Source organism: Pteropus vampyrus, unplaced genomic scaffold (genome assembly GCF_000151845.1).
Source record: "Pteropus vampyrus isolate Shadow unplaced genomic scaffold, Pvam_2.0 Scaffold42, whole genome shotgun sequence".
Classification (NCBI taxonomy): Eukaryota; Metazoa; Chordata; class Mammalia; order Chiroptera; family Pteropodidae; genus Pteropus; species Pteropus vampyrus.
In genome coordinates, this window is record NW_011888823.1 from 160,151 (window position 1) to 176,200 (window position 16,050).

The 16,050-nt window shown below is 39.1% G+C and overlaps 1 protein-coding gene across 2 annotated transcripts in view; it reads right to left on the reverse strand.

The window, feature by feature from the left end:
• Positions 1 to 16,050, reverse strand: part of ACSL3 (acyl-CoA synthetase long chain family member 3) — a 37,193-nt gene that overhangs the window by 9,630 nt on the left and 11,513 nt on the right. For both annotated transcript variants that reach the window (XM_023529723.1, XM_011358510.2), the window contains exons 4-13: positions 15,082 to 15,220; positions 13,095 to 13,245; positions 11,727 to 11,850; positions 11,402 to 11,473; positions 9,982 to 10,121; positions 8,557 to 8,729; positions 6,858 to 6,932; positions 5,822 to 6,013; positions 4,363 to 4,477; positions 2,855 to 3,012 (exon numbers count right to left, since the gene is read on the reverse strand). In XM_023529723.1, the coding sequence (XP_023385491.1) occupies positions 2,855 to 3,012; positions 4,363 to 4,477; positions 5,822 to 6,013; positions 6,858 to 6,932; positions 8,557 to 8,729; positions 9,982 to 10,121; positions 11,402 to 11,473; positions 11,727 to 11,850; positions 13,095 to 13,245; positions 15,082 to 15,220 (1,339 nt within the window). The remainder of the gene's footprint in view (positions 1 to 2,854; positions 3,013 to 4,362; positions 4,478 to 5,821; positions 6,014 to 6,857; positions 6,933 to 8,556; positions 8,730 to 9,981; positions 10,122 to 11,401; positions 11,474 to 11,726; positions 11,851 to 13,094; positions 13,246 to 15,081; positions 15,221 to 16,050) is intronic.

Below are 16,050 nucleotides of genomic sequence, written 5' to 3' on the forward strand. Positions count from 1 at the left end.
TTTTCAGTTTCAGACTGCTCAGTGCTAGACTCTATGACCTGGCTCACAATTATGTTGCATGCAGAGCGCTATCGTCTAAACCAGAGTTTGAGGAAAACAAACACAGCTTACAACCACATGAGCAGTTGGTGAAATGAGGGCTGTAATAACTGTAAGTTTTCTTCCTTATTTTGTTGTATACATGGTAAGCAAATACTTTCATTTTCCTCCCTCTTATTCTCCTGTTACATTATGTATTAATGAGTAAACATTATATCACAGTATTTAACTTACAGGGTCTCAAAGGAGAAGAGTAAAAATCACTCACGGGGTTTGCATCCTCCTCTGGGAAACATATTTTTAGGTGGATGCAGGCCAGCTGTACCATGCTAGGTGGGGATCAGACTTTATTGTTGTCTTTACTTGGACATTAACTATGGTTTAAGAAGATGTACAAAGGGGCCAAGCTGACATGGGGTGGACTGTGGTGGTCAGCTTTGTGTGTCAACTGAGCTAGGCTAGAGTTCCCAGTTATCCAATAAAACTGTAATCTAAGGTATCGCTTTGAAGGTTTTTTATGGATGTGATTAAGTCTATAATCAGTTCATTTTACGTGAGGAAAACTCCCCTAGATAATCCCTGTGGATCTGATTCAGTCAGTTGAAAGGCCTTAAGAGCAGAGCTGAGGTGTCCGCAGAGAAGTAAAATCCCACTGGTGGACCAGAGTGGTCGTGCCTGAATCCCAGCCCACCCTCTCAGCAGTCTGCCCTGCAGACCAGCTGTGCCTGGCCAGCCCCTGATAACCACAGACACCAATTCCTTACAATACTGATTCTATTCAAATACAGACTTGGCTTAGGAACGAAGCTGAATCCCTTCTTGGCATCACATATAAAAATTAACTCAAAATAAGGACATAAATGTAAGAGCTAAAACTATAAAACTAAAAAACATAGGAGTATACCTTTGTGACTTGGCTTAGGCAATGGTTTCTCAGATGATATCAAAAGTACAAGCAACAAAAAGTTTTAAATAAATTGTATCATATCAAGACTGTTATGTTTTAACGGATACCATTAAGAAAATAAAAAACAATCCAAAGAATGAGAGAAAATATTTACAAATCGCATATCTGATAATGGACTTATATCTAGACTATATAAGGAACACATACAACTCAATAATAAAAAGACAAATAACCTCAGTAAAAAAATGGGTTAAGGATCGGAATAGACATTTTTCTGGAGAAGATATACAATGGCCTATAAGTACACGAAAAGATGCTCAACATCATTAACCACCAAAAAAACAAATCAAAACCACAATGAGATACCAGTTCACACCCACTAGACTAGGATGGCTAGAATCAAAAGGATAAACAATAACAAGTATTGGCAAGGATGTAGGGAAACTGAAAACTGTATACAACGCTAGTGGGAATATAAAACGGTGCCACCACTGTAGAAAGTAGTTTTGAAAAATAGTCTAGCAAGTCTAGGTAGTTCCTCCAAAGGTCCAATATGAAGTGAACGCAGGCTCAGCAATTCCACTGTTAAGTATCTGCCCGAAAGAAATAACCATGTCCACACAGAAACTTGTATATGAATACTCATAGCAGTATTATTTAATAGCAGCCAAAGCAGAAGCAACTCAAATGCCTATCAACTGATGAATGGATAAACAAAATGGATATATATCCACATTATGAAATAGTACATGCTACAAGGAAACATCGATGAACATGGATGAACGTTATGCTAAGTGAAAGAAACAAGTCACAAAAAAAACATATTGTTATGATTCTATTGAAACAAAATCCCCAGAACAGGCAAATCTATAGAAATAAAGCACATTAGTGGTTGCCAAGGGCAGGAGGTTTGGAGTATAATGGGAAGTGACTGATGGACACAGGATTTCTCTTTGGGGTGACAGCACTTCTAAAACTTACTGTGATGATGGCTGTACGATTCTGTGAATGCACTAAAAACTATTTACTTGTACCTAGTAAATAAGTGAGTTGTTTCATGCCTGAATTTTATCTCAATAAAGTTGTTAAAATATAAATAAAATTTAAAAATAAGCAAAAACTATCTAAAAGTATGCTTATTGTTTCAGTACTCTATCTTAGAAATTATGTAGGTTTCTAACAAATATCTATTAACTCAATTTAGGATCAGTCCAAGGTTTTAAGTTACCTAAAAATGCTGGAAACTAACTGCAAGTTGATATACTAACAAAACATAATCACTGTTAAAATAAAGAGCCAGAATAATGATTCCATCTGGTTAAATGCAATTTACATTTTAAATAAACTTGAATAACATCCAAGGAGAAAAAAGGTGCATACTTGCATTACACTTAATGCTGATGACTCAGAAGGTATAACTGTTTTATTAAACCAACAATATTAAACCAATCTTGTCACACACCCCCACTCCCACCCCCCCCGCCCAAACCACACCACAGGGAATATACGTCATCTTAGTACAACCAACTACCAGGACACTAACAGCGTAGAAAGTGTAAAAACAGAGTCCTGGGTGATTCGCTAAGTGCTGGGGTGGCCAGGAAACCGAGCAGGGCCTGGGAAGCCGCTGAAGTAAGAGATGAGAAGGACCGACCCAGAAAGCAGAGGTGCAGAGTGTTCTGACGCAAGCGCCAGGCGCAGGAGGGGCGACTCGTGCGTCCCGCTGCAGGGCTTGAACGGGGGTTGAATGGGGTCTGGTAAGTATGTTCTATCTACTAATGGCAGGAAAAAACAATTGGTTTCTGAGCAGGAAATGGTGTAACCTAAGCTCTGTAATACAAGAGGATAAATACTTTTAAGTACCCTCTTCCCATCTCAGGTCTTAGAATCAGTATGAGACGCACTCACCTGAAACAGCAGCTTCAGAAAGCACTTTCAGTACCTCGTTCTCCATTTCACAGCTGTTACACAGCTCCTCCCAAGTCCCTTTAAGTCCTTTCTTTCGAGCTAGTTCTGTTAGCTCCTTTTGATTTGGCACAACAAATCCAATGACATAAGAATGATAACTGAAATACATAAAGCGCAACTTAGCTAATGACTAAATGGCATACCATGTTATCTGCAGTTACTGATTACACTGACATTTTAGTATCCAACTCTTTACAGTTTTAAAGAGAATGCACGAGGCATATTTGGTACTGGCATACTTAGTTTATGCAGTATCTACTTTTACTGTCTGATTCATAATACGTTCCAATGCTTTGGCGGAATTCATGGTTAATAAACTTTAATCTGGCATATAACAATCCATTTCAACTACACGTAACTGGTATAAACAAAGCCATGTACACATTTTTTAAAAGAAAATTATAAATATTAGAAAATTCATATTTTAAAAATCAGTAATTCGCATCAACAGGTTTAACAAAGATAAAAGCTAATGTAAATTAGAAACTGTATCTAAAGAAATTTGGCAGCAAATCAAAGTAATGTGATTGCATTTATTCTCTTCTTTGGAGAGAATTTTTGTTGACAGAGGAGCTGAGTGTTGCCGCTGAAGGCAGCGACCTGAAGACGAGGCAGCAGCATCAGGAAGAGGCCAGTTCCGGTGACTAGCACAAAAGTAAAACCCAGAACCGTAGCATCGCTAAGGAAAATACTCCATTAAAGGGCCGAATCATTTATAAATCAACGTGATAAGTCATTTGGCAATCAAAGTCTGTTTCTAAATTGGTTCTTCTGATACCAGATCCTGTTTTTTCATAATAATTATTATGTCAACTGCTGTAGTTAAGGTTCCTATGTTGGCCACAAACTATCTGACCACAAACACTGGAAAATACTTATCGCATGCAGTACCATCAGGGAAAAGGTAATCGGAGTGGCGATCTAAAATTCCAACTCATTTCCCAAGAATTTCTGGGATTTTAACTTCGACCTCTCCTTCCCAGATGCCTGTAAATCACTGTGGGCTTCACGCAGCTTAAGGCAGAAGGCCAGGGTCCCAAGCGGCTCACATTGAGAGCAGGGCAGTAGGAACCGGGAACAGCCCTGCTTGCTGACCGCCACCCCACCTTCTTTTTCGCTCCCCTTTCCTCTAGGCTGGTTCTGCAAAGCCTCCCTAAGCAGAGGGACAGATAGCTAGGGGCACCAAGGCAGGAGGAAGGACGTTCTTTTCTTCCCCTCCCTATCACACAGGACACTGAAGCGAGAGATAAAACAAAACACGGACACAGAGCAAGACGAGGAGGAAGAGGAGGGAAGAGTCATGAGACAAGGGGCCATCCTCAGAGACAACAAGAAAGAAGAAGGAAGAGTTATTTGTATAATTTTACAAAGAAAGCCCATATCGGGAGGAAACGCCGGTAGCACACGAAATGTTTTTAGTAAAAGTAGCATGAGCTCTGCTTTCTCACCTGTTTGCATATGCGCAAATGTTATCTATCAGTGACAGGTTCTTCAGAGCTGCCTCTACTTTCCCGAGAGAAACATACTCCCCTGCCTGCAGCTTTACGAGGTCCTTTTTACGGTCTGTGCAAGACAAAGGCCGGGGCAGGGGAGACATTGGAGGGTCATGTTAGTAACACCTTTAATACACATAAATACTAGCCATTCCCTAAGTAATGTGCTATAATTAAGTTTACCATAATAGTCATGCTAAAACTAAAAGCGCATAATAAAATCAAGCCCTAATTTTTGTACTATTAAATACATTCCTTAAAAAAAATTAGCTTCTGATGAAGGGGCCCCTTTAGCAGGGCTTCAGGTATGTTCTGCTGAACAGCTATATTCCTGGTATACATCAGTACCAGGAAGTAAAGCATATACTCAGTGCGACCCGAAAGACCACGCCCTACTTAGAGACACATGATGCAAAACCACGCCACTTCAACACGACAGGGCAGGCCGTGCTGTGCCAAGACCCCGGCCCGCTGACTTGGGAAGAACTCCGGCAAGGGAAGCCTGCGCCCGGGCCTGACGGAGGACCGATTGGGGGCCAGGTGGCCGAGCACTGGCAGAGGACAGAGAGGGGTCGGCTCGAGGTAGCGCAGCAGCGAAGGCCACAGCCCAGACGGAGGTGGAGAGGTGAACCGGGCCACGCACCAACAGGAACCCTGAACCGAGCCTCGAGGAGCCACTGAGAGGTTTTCAGCAGGAAAGTGGCCCGGCCCAGTGAGATGAGCGTTTAGCGGTCACACCAAGGCAGTGAGTGAGGAGGCGCGTCTGAGCGGGACAAGCGAGGCGAAGAGAGGAATTTCTTGCAACAGGGTGACAAGGTACAGGCCTAACCCACGATCTGTGCTGAGAGGGACAGAGAAAGGAGACAGCGACCTTGAGCCCATTTCGCATGGTGAATCAGCGCCTTGGGTCAGGTGTGCGGAGCAGACGGGACAGTCTCTCGTTTCCTCCCAGGCTCTCGTTAGCAAGACTGGGGAGAAACGCTGTTAACTGAGAAAAGCGGTCCCAGAGGATAAACAGGAGACGCTGTCGCCTCGCCGAGCTGCCAGGCCTCGGTTCTCACAGGCACGGACATGGCGCCGGCAGTAGGGAGCCCTGTCCAAGGACCTCTGGATAGCAAGGAATTCACAGAAGTGAGTGTTCCCTATTCAGAAGTTGCCTCTTTAAGGGTTAGCTAATAACAAGTAAAAATAACACGCTGTTGAACAGGTTGGGACCTTATGATGTGTAGGCCTTTTAATTCCGCCCGGTCCCTACTGTAAATTTTTCTATTCCAGGGATAATGCAACAGACCATAGCAACATTACATAAAGATATATTCTTACGTGATTAAACGGCTTCTCCAAACACACGGAATCTCTTTTTAAAAACTATTTCAGAAACATCCACTTTCAAAAAACAGATCAGAGGGCTCACCAATAATCTTTAAGCAGCCGTCAGGGTCAAACTCTCCGATGTCTCCAGTGCAGAGCCACCTCTGTCCATTTTCATCTTCAAAGAAATCAGCTTTTGTTTTTGCTTCATTTTTGTAGTATCCCATTGTCACATTTTGGCCACCAATAAGAATTTCACCCCTGGGATGTGGTTTATCGGTATTAAAGTATCCACCTAATAAACACAGAATAACTTACAGTTAATTCAATATTTTTATCCCCATGTGCACCATGTGAAAATTTCAAACTGTTAGTTTCTAAACAGGGACTTACAATTTTATTCCAATCAGAGCTTCTCAAAGGAAATAAGGCAATACGTGAATGAACAAAACTCGATCAACGGAAAACTAGGTGCATTACTAAATATTTAGAAGATTTAGTCCGTATAATTTCAGAATGACTCCAAGTTTAAATTTATTGAACCTTTTCAAATTCTGCTAAAAGACAGCTGAAAAATTACATCTGAGCATTAGCATCTTTATCTTTACTTTGTATGAAAGAAAAAAAAATCCAAACAAATCATAGATAATATGTACATGTTGACAGGATGAAATAAAAAACTTAAAAAGTAATTAGTATTTAAGTGGCATAAGCAACAAATTTTTATGGAATTATAGGGAAAATTTCCTTCTGATAATCTTTGGTTGAAGCCCTCAGGGGAAAAAAAAGAAAAAACATATAAAATATCTTTAATTTCATAGAATAAATCTTATGATTTTGCTTCTACAAAAGTTAATGATTATTTATAACATTTCTCAAGTTTTGGCATAATTCTTACTTGTATTTGTGTAATAAAATAATAAGCAAAATAAAAATTATAATTCTTCAGAATCATCTTTGAAACAAGCAAAATAAATATATTCACGTAGCTCTAGATAAAATATTTCTACTACAAAGACAAAAATGAGCACTTGTGAGGAATTTTATATACTAAAATAAGGAAGAAAATGAAGCACAATTCTAATTCTAAAGCTTAATATTATACAAGTTAATGCTCTCTGGTTAAAATGAGTTTTTACCTTCCTCCCAGTTCTTTAATTTGATTTCACAGCAAACTAATGGCGCTCCCACTCTGCCAGTATTGTAGTCCCACACTAAGATGCAAATGAAAGAAGTATTTGATTACAATAGTTAATAAATGGCTTCATTTTTCTAAATTACCAAAAATGATGAATTATCCCAAAGCTTAGGTATCGTCAGAGAATCCTTAAAAGCAGAAGTCACAAGCTGATGAACCACAGGCTGTGTGGCCCACACTAAGTTTTTCTTTTTGTTTTGTTTTTAATCTGAATTGATTATTGACATTTAAAATTCAAGACATTTTATGTGTAAGTGTAGAATCTCCTGGAACAATGGACCTGCCTTTCCAGCAGGTGCAGTCCCCATTACCGGGGCATGTCTGCTCCAGTCCCCCAGATTCCTTACCCATCACATTTTCTTACATCGGGGCCCACTTGGCTCATTTAAGTAGCTGCCTGGTTCATGAGCTTATAGCCCCTCCCTTAAGGAATAATGGAGCACAATGGTTTACACATATTCCCCTTTGTAGCAGACCCGACAGCTTTGCAGGACAAACCATCCCTCCCATCTTCTCCCGTGTATCACTATTTCAACATGAGACCTGGGATGTCAGTTATGCTATCACGCCCTATTTAAATTCATACAATAAAGAGTTCAAAGCCCAGGCCAGAGATTAAGATTCCAAACTTTCAATAATCTGGGAAAAGAACCCACCACTATTATAAATTCCTATTGCAATTGAGTTTCTTCTTCAAAGATCAAATATCAGAAATGCTGAGATTTAATACTTTACAGAGTCTTACTGGCAACACAGTGTAACTGATTAATCATACAATCAATGTGAATCTTAAAAACAGAAATTAAGGATCCTCAAAAGAAAGGAACCATATGTGTACGTATTTAAGATTGCTTGCATACCTCCTGCAAAACAAAATTTAGAAGTAGCTTCCAAAAATACATAAAATACAGAGAACATAACTGAAAAAAAGGAAAATACAGAAGTAATGCAAGATAAACTTGGCATAAGAATAGTACACAGAAGTACTCAAGGCAAATAGGGAAAAATCATCAGTTAAGAGGTTTAGTAGCTATCAGTATCTAGAAAATACAAAGTAGAAACAGTTCTTTCTAGGACTAGGAAGCACATTCTCCCACAGCTGGGACACACGCGACGCTACAGGATTCACATGGGAACACTCGGGTCACCTCCTCCGCCACGTCTTCATGATAAACTCTGAAAATTACGTTCTCTAGACCTGAACCTACTCTCTCTCTATACTTACACAGATCACCACCACCCCCACGAAACATTTCTGAACTTCAGCCTTAATACACATACCTAAACAACTAGACAAAACATGTTAATTTTCTATATAAACAGAAATTTAATAACTGACGTAACAAAATAAATGTATACAACATAGCCAATGCCTGGTACTAAAACTTCTTATCCAAAGTGCTAAGTAGTAAGTAGTTTTTAATATTACATAGTTTAATGTGCAAAAGTCCTCTAGATAAATTACTGACTATTAGATACACCTACTGCATTCTAAAACCTTCTGTCAACCATCAGAGAACACAGAACTTACCATTATTCTGCTACTCAAATAAACACTTTAACCACTCTTTTCCTATCACTCACAACCAAACCACCTGGAGCTGCCCGCTCCGGCCCGACCCTCCACTGTGCGCACTGACCTTCCGTGATCGTTCCGGCTCCAGCAGACTCGGTGAGTCCATAGCCCTGACCAACGGGACAGCAAAAGCAGATATTCATGAATCGCTGTGTGGTTGCGGACAGTGGAGCACCCCCGCACAACAGAATCCGAATGTTTCCACCGAGCAAACTTCGAACTTTCCGGAAAATAAGCCTAAGAAATTAATCAGAGAATCACAGGATTGTAGAACTGAATGGTATTTCCCAAGTCATACAGACTAATCTCCCCATTTTGATATATGAAATGTTGAGATTAATTTAAGTGCTTTGTCTAAGGCCACATAGCCAGTTCAACAGGTTCTCTTGAACCACTATTTAAAATCTTAATTTTTAGACGTTCAACCAAGTAAAGGACATGGGATTTTCTCTTAAATACTTTTCAAGTAATAGTTGAATTCAAAATTATCAGTTTAATTTTGTACAGTAATGGAAAACCCCTGCTAATGACCAGAACAATTCATTTTATATCAACGTATGATACATGTGATATGAACACTGAAAAATCATACTATATCTTTATACAATTTAGTATTAAAAGCAAATTCATTTTTTGCGTTAGCTTACTGCATTAGAAATGCGTATGTTTGTATACGTCAATGTCTTTTTAAAATTTTTACTAATTCAGGTTCGGAAGTGTTAATTGTTTAAAAATAACTGGTAAATTTTTTAAAAAAGAAAACAATTCAAACATCTAACTGCAATGTTTCTGAAAATACACAAATAAAAAAAAGATTGCTTACTACCTTGATCAAAAGGAGGGTTTTTTAAAGTAACTTTGAAAAAGGCAAAGACCAAGTGGCAATCATTTTTTTTTTAAATAATTACTCTTAAAAATAATATGAACAGGCTTTACAAAAAAGGTTATTTATCATGTTAGAGATAACTAAAAGGCAGGAAAAAATTTATAAAGTTTTAAAAAATGTGTAGCATCTGAAAACCATACTAATATTTCCATAAAAAATATAAATAGCATACTTTTATTTTCTAATTTTTAGGCTATTTAATAAATTAAATTTACTTTATTAGCACCACAAAAACAAAAAATTAACAGTTTATGGTAAGACTGGTCATTTAATACGTTAAACACAAGAAAATCATATTTAGTTGCCATTTTATATTTATATTGAAGTAAATTTAAAAGCAAAAAGAAACTTCCTCAAAATAATTAAAATCATGTGTCCACATAAAATATAAACATACTATTCAATACAATAGAACTGTAAGTGAAATTTTTTTCAAATAACATTGCAATCTTTTTTAATTGCTCATATTCTTATGCAGGATGGATTTTTAAAGAGTCTCTTTGGTTTTGTAAAATAAATTTATTGCTCATTACTATTTCAATTAACAAGGCTATTAATGTGAACAAAATGACTAAATTATCAAGAGGGAGGGCCTTTACTTGCCTGTCACACAGGGGAGTACTACGCCCTTTTGAAATCTGTTCCATTTTGTAATTATAAGCCAGAATAAAGAGATTACGTTGAAAACTACTCATTTCATTCACTTTATTCATGACATTTTTGTAGATCCGATCCATGATTTCCTAGATGTATAAAAATGAGTATACGGTAAATAATGCTATCAGCTGCCTTACACATATTAAAATCTTAACATCAGATTATTGTCAGTATTGAGGCATTTTAAAAGATATATTCTATCAGGAACAAACTTTTAAAATAGCGTCATGGTTAGCTTAAAATTGAGATTTCTGTAAAAACAATTTTTAATAGCAGAAATATATCTAGATGCTCATATGAGTAGTAAAAAAAGAAATGAAAGCTTTAGAGCAGTAATAGCTATCATTATTGATTCTTTATATTGCTTTTCTTGTTTATCTTATTTATTCTGAACTAAAAACTCAACTCACTAAACAAATGAACAACAAACTATATCAAATGGTTTTTAAAATTCTCTTAACTCTATCTCATAAAGACATGGAGTACCACGTTCTCTGCTCACAAGAGGCACGTGGGGTTCTTCTGGCTGGTAGCTGAGTTTCGATGCTGCCATAATCTCCCTTGTCCACACTGCACTTTGATTGGTAGGCCTATTACTATGAAGCAAACTTTAATGACTTCAAAAGTTTTCCTCTACAATTTTAAATTATATTTAATTTTTACACAACTGAAATTTTAAAGTAAAATACGACTAAGAAAACTATACACCTACAGAAATTCCAAAACTGCTGGTCATTTATATTTGACCTTGGAATAACTGTATAATTATGCTTGGATGTGAGCACTTAGGTATCTGACAATAAAATTCCCAACACTGACAAACAAAATCAGAAAGCCACATAGAACTTAAAGAGACAGAAAATCACTGAATCCCACCTCTACTGATCTTACCCTCAGACCCCTCCCCAGGGCTGGTATTATATTGGGGTGCACAGTGCTTCTCAGGTAACTCGAAGGTACACCAACTTCTTTTTTGGGGTGTCTATGCCAGACTGTCCCTGAGGACTCAGGAGGTAAGCGCGTGACTTGCCTATTTAGGAGGAGGTGATCTTAAGCCTCCTCGCCTATCTCCTGCAGGGTTTCAGGGTTCTACTAAGAGCAAACAGATCTCATGAAAATGATCTGAACAAGAAGCTACTTAGGGAAAGGAGCTGATAATATCATACAGATGCTGAAAATAAGAAAAAAAAAAAAAGCTAAAGTAAGGCTGAATAAATCCTGCAGAGCTTAAAACAATATAGATAATCGATAAGGAATAAATCCTACATAAACTACCTTGACAACAATATCTTTTCCACTAGCATTTATCCTCTGAAGCAGATGACACTTCTTTAGTACGCAATATTAATTAATGGTCAATTCTTACCGGAACCGCTGCCATTAGTGTTGGCCGCAAAATGGATGTATCCCCTTTGCTTCCTTTTTTTATTTTTGAAGACTATAGAGAGAGAAAAAAAAAAATCTATATAAAGTGATCCTTATTTTAAAAATTCAAAGGAATTCTTAGACCAAAAAGCATATTATAAATTCATCATTTTAATTTACTCATATTCTAATAGGCACTTAAAAGGGAAGTGCTTATTTAAAAATGATTAACTATCATCTTTACAAAATACTGTCAAATTGATGGGGGGAAATGTGTTAAAAATAATTACGATTTTTTAGTATCTGAACACAGACATTTAATTTACCTGATCTGCTAAAGTCTGTGGTGATGAGTAGCCAATGCAGCATCCATGAGAAAGACAAACGAGCTCAGCACTTAATTCTAAAACATGGGCCAGAGGCAAATATCCGATGTAAACGTCTTCCTCTCTGAAAGAAGAGGGAGATAGAAGAAGCAACCATGAGGTGCCGTCTCTGCTGAGAGTGACTGCTATGGGAGCAAGCCTGAAGGGTACGTCAGGGCGTCGATTTGGGAAGAGTGAAAGTGAGTGAGAGAGACAGAGAGACAGACACTTGGGGGTGTGAGGGCAAAAAGGACTCCAGCTCAGCCTAAAACTGAGGGGGCAGACACTCTAAGCAAGTGGCCTTGTTTCCAGTCCTACTTGAAGACGCTCATTCATCAAGTATGAGTGTTGCAGAAGCCAAGTGCTAAGGCAGAAGAAATAGGAGTTTAGGGGGAGAAAAATGAAGCGTTCTTTCGGACAGTAGAAATCATCCAAGGAGGAAATGGTCTTTAAAGCCAGTGGGCTGCCAGAGTTCAAATAGAATCCACAGAGAGTTCAAACAGAATCTGCCACTGTCAGCCAGGAAGATTACAGAAAGAAGAGAGTCCTGTTCTGAGAGTTAAATTGAATTATACCTCATATAAGAAAATGTACATGCATGTATGTGAGTCTATTTCAAGAATGGTCCCCATCCCCTAACTATGAAGGGCAACTGAGGCAAATTCACAAAGGAACTGTTGCTCTTAATTTTTTCTGAAGGCTATGCACACATGACAAATTTCTTCACCACCAAATCCAATTCCACAGTAAGCAGTATGTGTACACGCACGCATGGGTGTGTAATTTCTGTGCACAAGGGCATCAAAAATATCCAACCACTGCACCGGATCAGCCATCGGCATATTGATCCCGTCTCTGGGACCCGTCCCTTTTCAGTCCCTGGAGGCCCATCTGGTCTGCCCCACCAGTCTCCGGCGCCGTGATCTCCACCCCATCCTGCTACTAATGGAGTGTGACTGAATAGAGAACCTCAGTAATCGTGTACCGGATATATTAAGTTATTTTGTTCACCTGAATTTTAACACATTTAGGTATAAAAATGACTATAGAAGTAACAACACCAACTGATTAATTTAAATTAAGGGATTTGTCGGTTAAAATTTGCAGTTTTAAGTAAAAAAGTTAACTATTAACGGTGATATCTATAAACTGCATTTTAAACTTCATGACTATAACTGTTCTGTAATTAATTTTAATGTTCTTTTTTGAAGGGAACGCCTACTGTAAATAGACTCCAAAGGACTAACTGCTAAATAACACACATTAATGTAACGACAGACGTAGACACCGCACCGCCGCGCATGCGCGCATCGGGCCAGGAGGACGCACCCCAGGCGCGGAATCCGTTCCGCCATCCCCGTCACGCCAGCAATGATGTTGCCGTGGGAGATCATGACGCCCTTGGGCAGCCCCGTGGAGCCGCTGGTGTACATGATTACTGCGATGTCTGTCGGCGCTGGTTTGCTCTGAGGTCTGTTTTCTGTATCAGAGGAAAAAAAACGCACTTCTAAGAAATTTAGCCATTTCGCCAATTTTTTCATAATCATTTATTTGTTAACTCAATGCAACAACTATTAATTGTAATCATACAAACGTCAGCAAAACAGATCAAGTCCCTGCATATAAGGGACATATATTCTCTTGAGACAGACAAGCATATAAACCTATAATATAGTAAGAGCTATGAAGAAAAATGAAGCAAGACAAGGTGAAAAGATGAGAGAAGCTATTTAGATGGAAAAGCCAGGAAAGGCCTTTCTGTAGAGTTGCTATTTTAGTGAAGACCTGGGTAAAGTGAGAAAGTGGAAAATAAGCAAGTGCGAAGGCCCTGAGGTAAGACTGTGCTTGGCACTGGTCCAGACCAGCGAGCAGTTTGGGGGGGACAGTGAGAAAGAGGGGGAAGTGGCAGGAAATGAAGGCCGCGACCACCTCACGTAGAGCCCGAGGCCACGCTAAGGACTTCAGACTTCACTACGGGGTGGAAAACACCGTTGTTTCAAAGACGGGGGCTTGCCCTCATCTGTGACAGGATCACTTGGGCTGCCGTGTGGCTACCTAACTTAAGAAAGGAAGGAAAGGAGGTAGGGAGGCAAAAGGCTATGCCAGCAATTCAACTAAAACACAGGGTGGCTGGACTAGGGTACCCAGGCATTTGTAGAAATTGTCTCTGCCACCTAGTGGTAAAGTTAACTTGGCTACACTCAAAATCCTGGATCTATGTCCTCCATGTGCACATGCCTAAGGACAGTGGCCAACATCCTACCGAGGTGACACAGTACACAAAGAGAAGTGGGGTCTGGATGGTACTGTTGATCTGCCTGAATTAATCTTGGAACTACCCAAGGCGAGGCAGCCCCTTGCAACCCCTGTGTGGTCTGAGCTGGTCCTGCTCGTGGCTCCTGCTTCACCAAGACCTCCTTTCCCTTGGCTTCCGTGAGCTACACACGCTTTCTTTCTTCCTCTCTGACCCGTCCTCGGTGGCCTCTGGAGGCACCATCCTCTGTGGGTGGCCTCATCTACTCCACAGCTATAATGAGAACCTAACTGCTTCCAACTGCTAAATCTCTTAACCCCAAACTTAACTCTAGAGTACCAGACTTGTGGAGGCCACTCCCCAACAGATATCAACATCTGAATGTTCCACCGACACCTAACATTCAAGATGCTCCAAATTAATGTCAGCGTAGCCCCGGTTCCCGAGCTGAGCCAACATGTACTTCTAATTCATCACCACGTTTCCAACTGTAAAGGAAAAACAGCCCCAGCACCCCAGTAGCTGTTTGCGAGAGCCCTAAACTCCAGCGTGCTAACAATTTTTAGACACTATTTGAAAGTAGGAACTTCCAGAGTCACAGGCCTCAGTGTGCTGGTTGGAGGATGAAACCTTGCCCCCTCTGGAAAAGGCAGCGTTGGAGCAGGGTTACAGAAGAGGAGGGGTCTAAGGCTCGCCTCTCGATCTGTTAACACAGATGATTCACAGAGGCCAAGTTTAATGGCATCATTTATGAAGCTAAGTTCAAATTGTTTAAAACCATTAAAACAAGAAAACAGAGAAACTGTATAATGTAAAGCGCATTTTAAACTAATGTCAAATAAATGCTACTTTTAGAACATTCATATATTGTTTGTATTTTTCCTTAAATCTCTTTAAAGGGTAGATGTAAGTGTATCTAAAATGACCTTATACTTCCCCAAGCGATGGTCAGGAAAACTGGTATGTCCCTTGACTTTAACTTTAGGATCAAATATTTGGAATGAATCTGGAGAACATGGTCACCACAGAACATATCCAAGGAACTGGGGAGCTGTGACATACCCGTGCTGGCCTTGGCTCCCAGAGCCTGCACTGCGGCCATGGTGTGTACGATGACGCCCTTGGGGAACTCAGACCAGGTTGGTGGCTTGCCATCGACAGTGACGATGTGCCGCAGACGTGGGACTAAAGAAACTATGTCCTGGAGAAACACAAGCATTCGTCATGTTCTTCATCATTCTTCGTGAAACTGCTCAGCAAATAATCCAGGACACAAGAAAGGTAGTTTATCGTATTTACTGAATTATTAATATCTTGCCTCAAAAAAGGAAGGAGGGGTACGCTGGTATAAGTATCACTTTTTTAAGATGGAGAAATAAATATTGGTCTGAAATTTCAATTACTACTTTATAGCATTAGATTTATTGTGTGTACCTTGTTCTTCAGTAAATCTTTTATTTCCTCACAAAATGGGCATGTAAATATAGGCTGCCCGAACTATGTGGCCAAATCTCTCCTGTTTGTAAGAGACTAATAAATAAATAATAAAGTACAGGGGAAAGGGGAAGGAATTCACTTATAAACTTGTAAATTTAAAAAAAAAAAAATCAGAAGTTATTTTCATGGGCGTTGTCTAGAGACTGCAGAAACCCCTTTTACCTACAGTTTCATAGTCTCTTTTTTCCTTTAAAAAATTCTAAACACTCATAACCACTCAATGCTTCAGTAAAATAAATGAATTACTAGCTTAAAAATAAACCTTCAAAATTACAAATTTATTGAAAACAGAGTAGAAAATAGATGAGCACAGTAAAGAAAAGTTATAATCATTTCACCGTAGACACAGGCATATGACCAGTCTGTTAACTGTCTGCACTACTGACACATAATTACATACGAAATCCACTTTTTCTTTTCTAAAGGAAAGTAATAAAATTATGATATTCCTAAAAGTTTATATAGACATTAAGGATTTTAAAGATCATAAAAGAACTAAGTATCAATAATACAGCTCATGACACTGGAAATTCT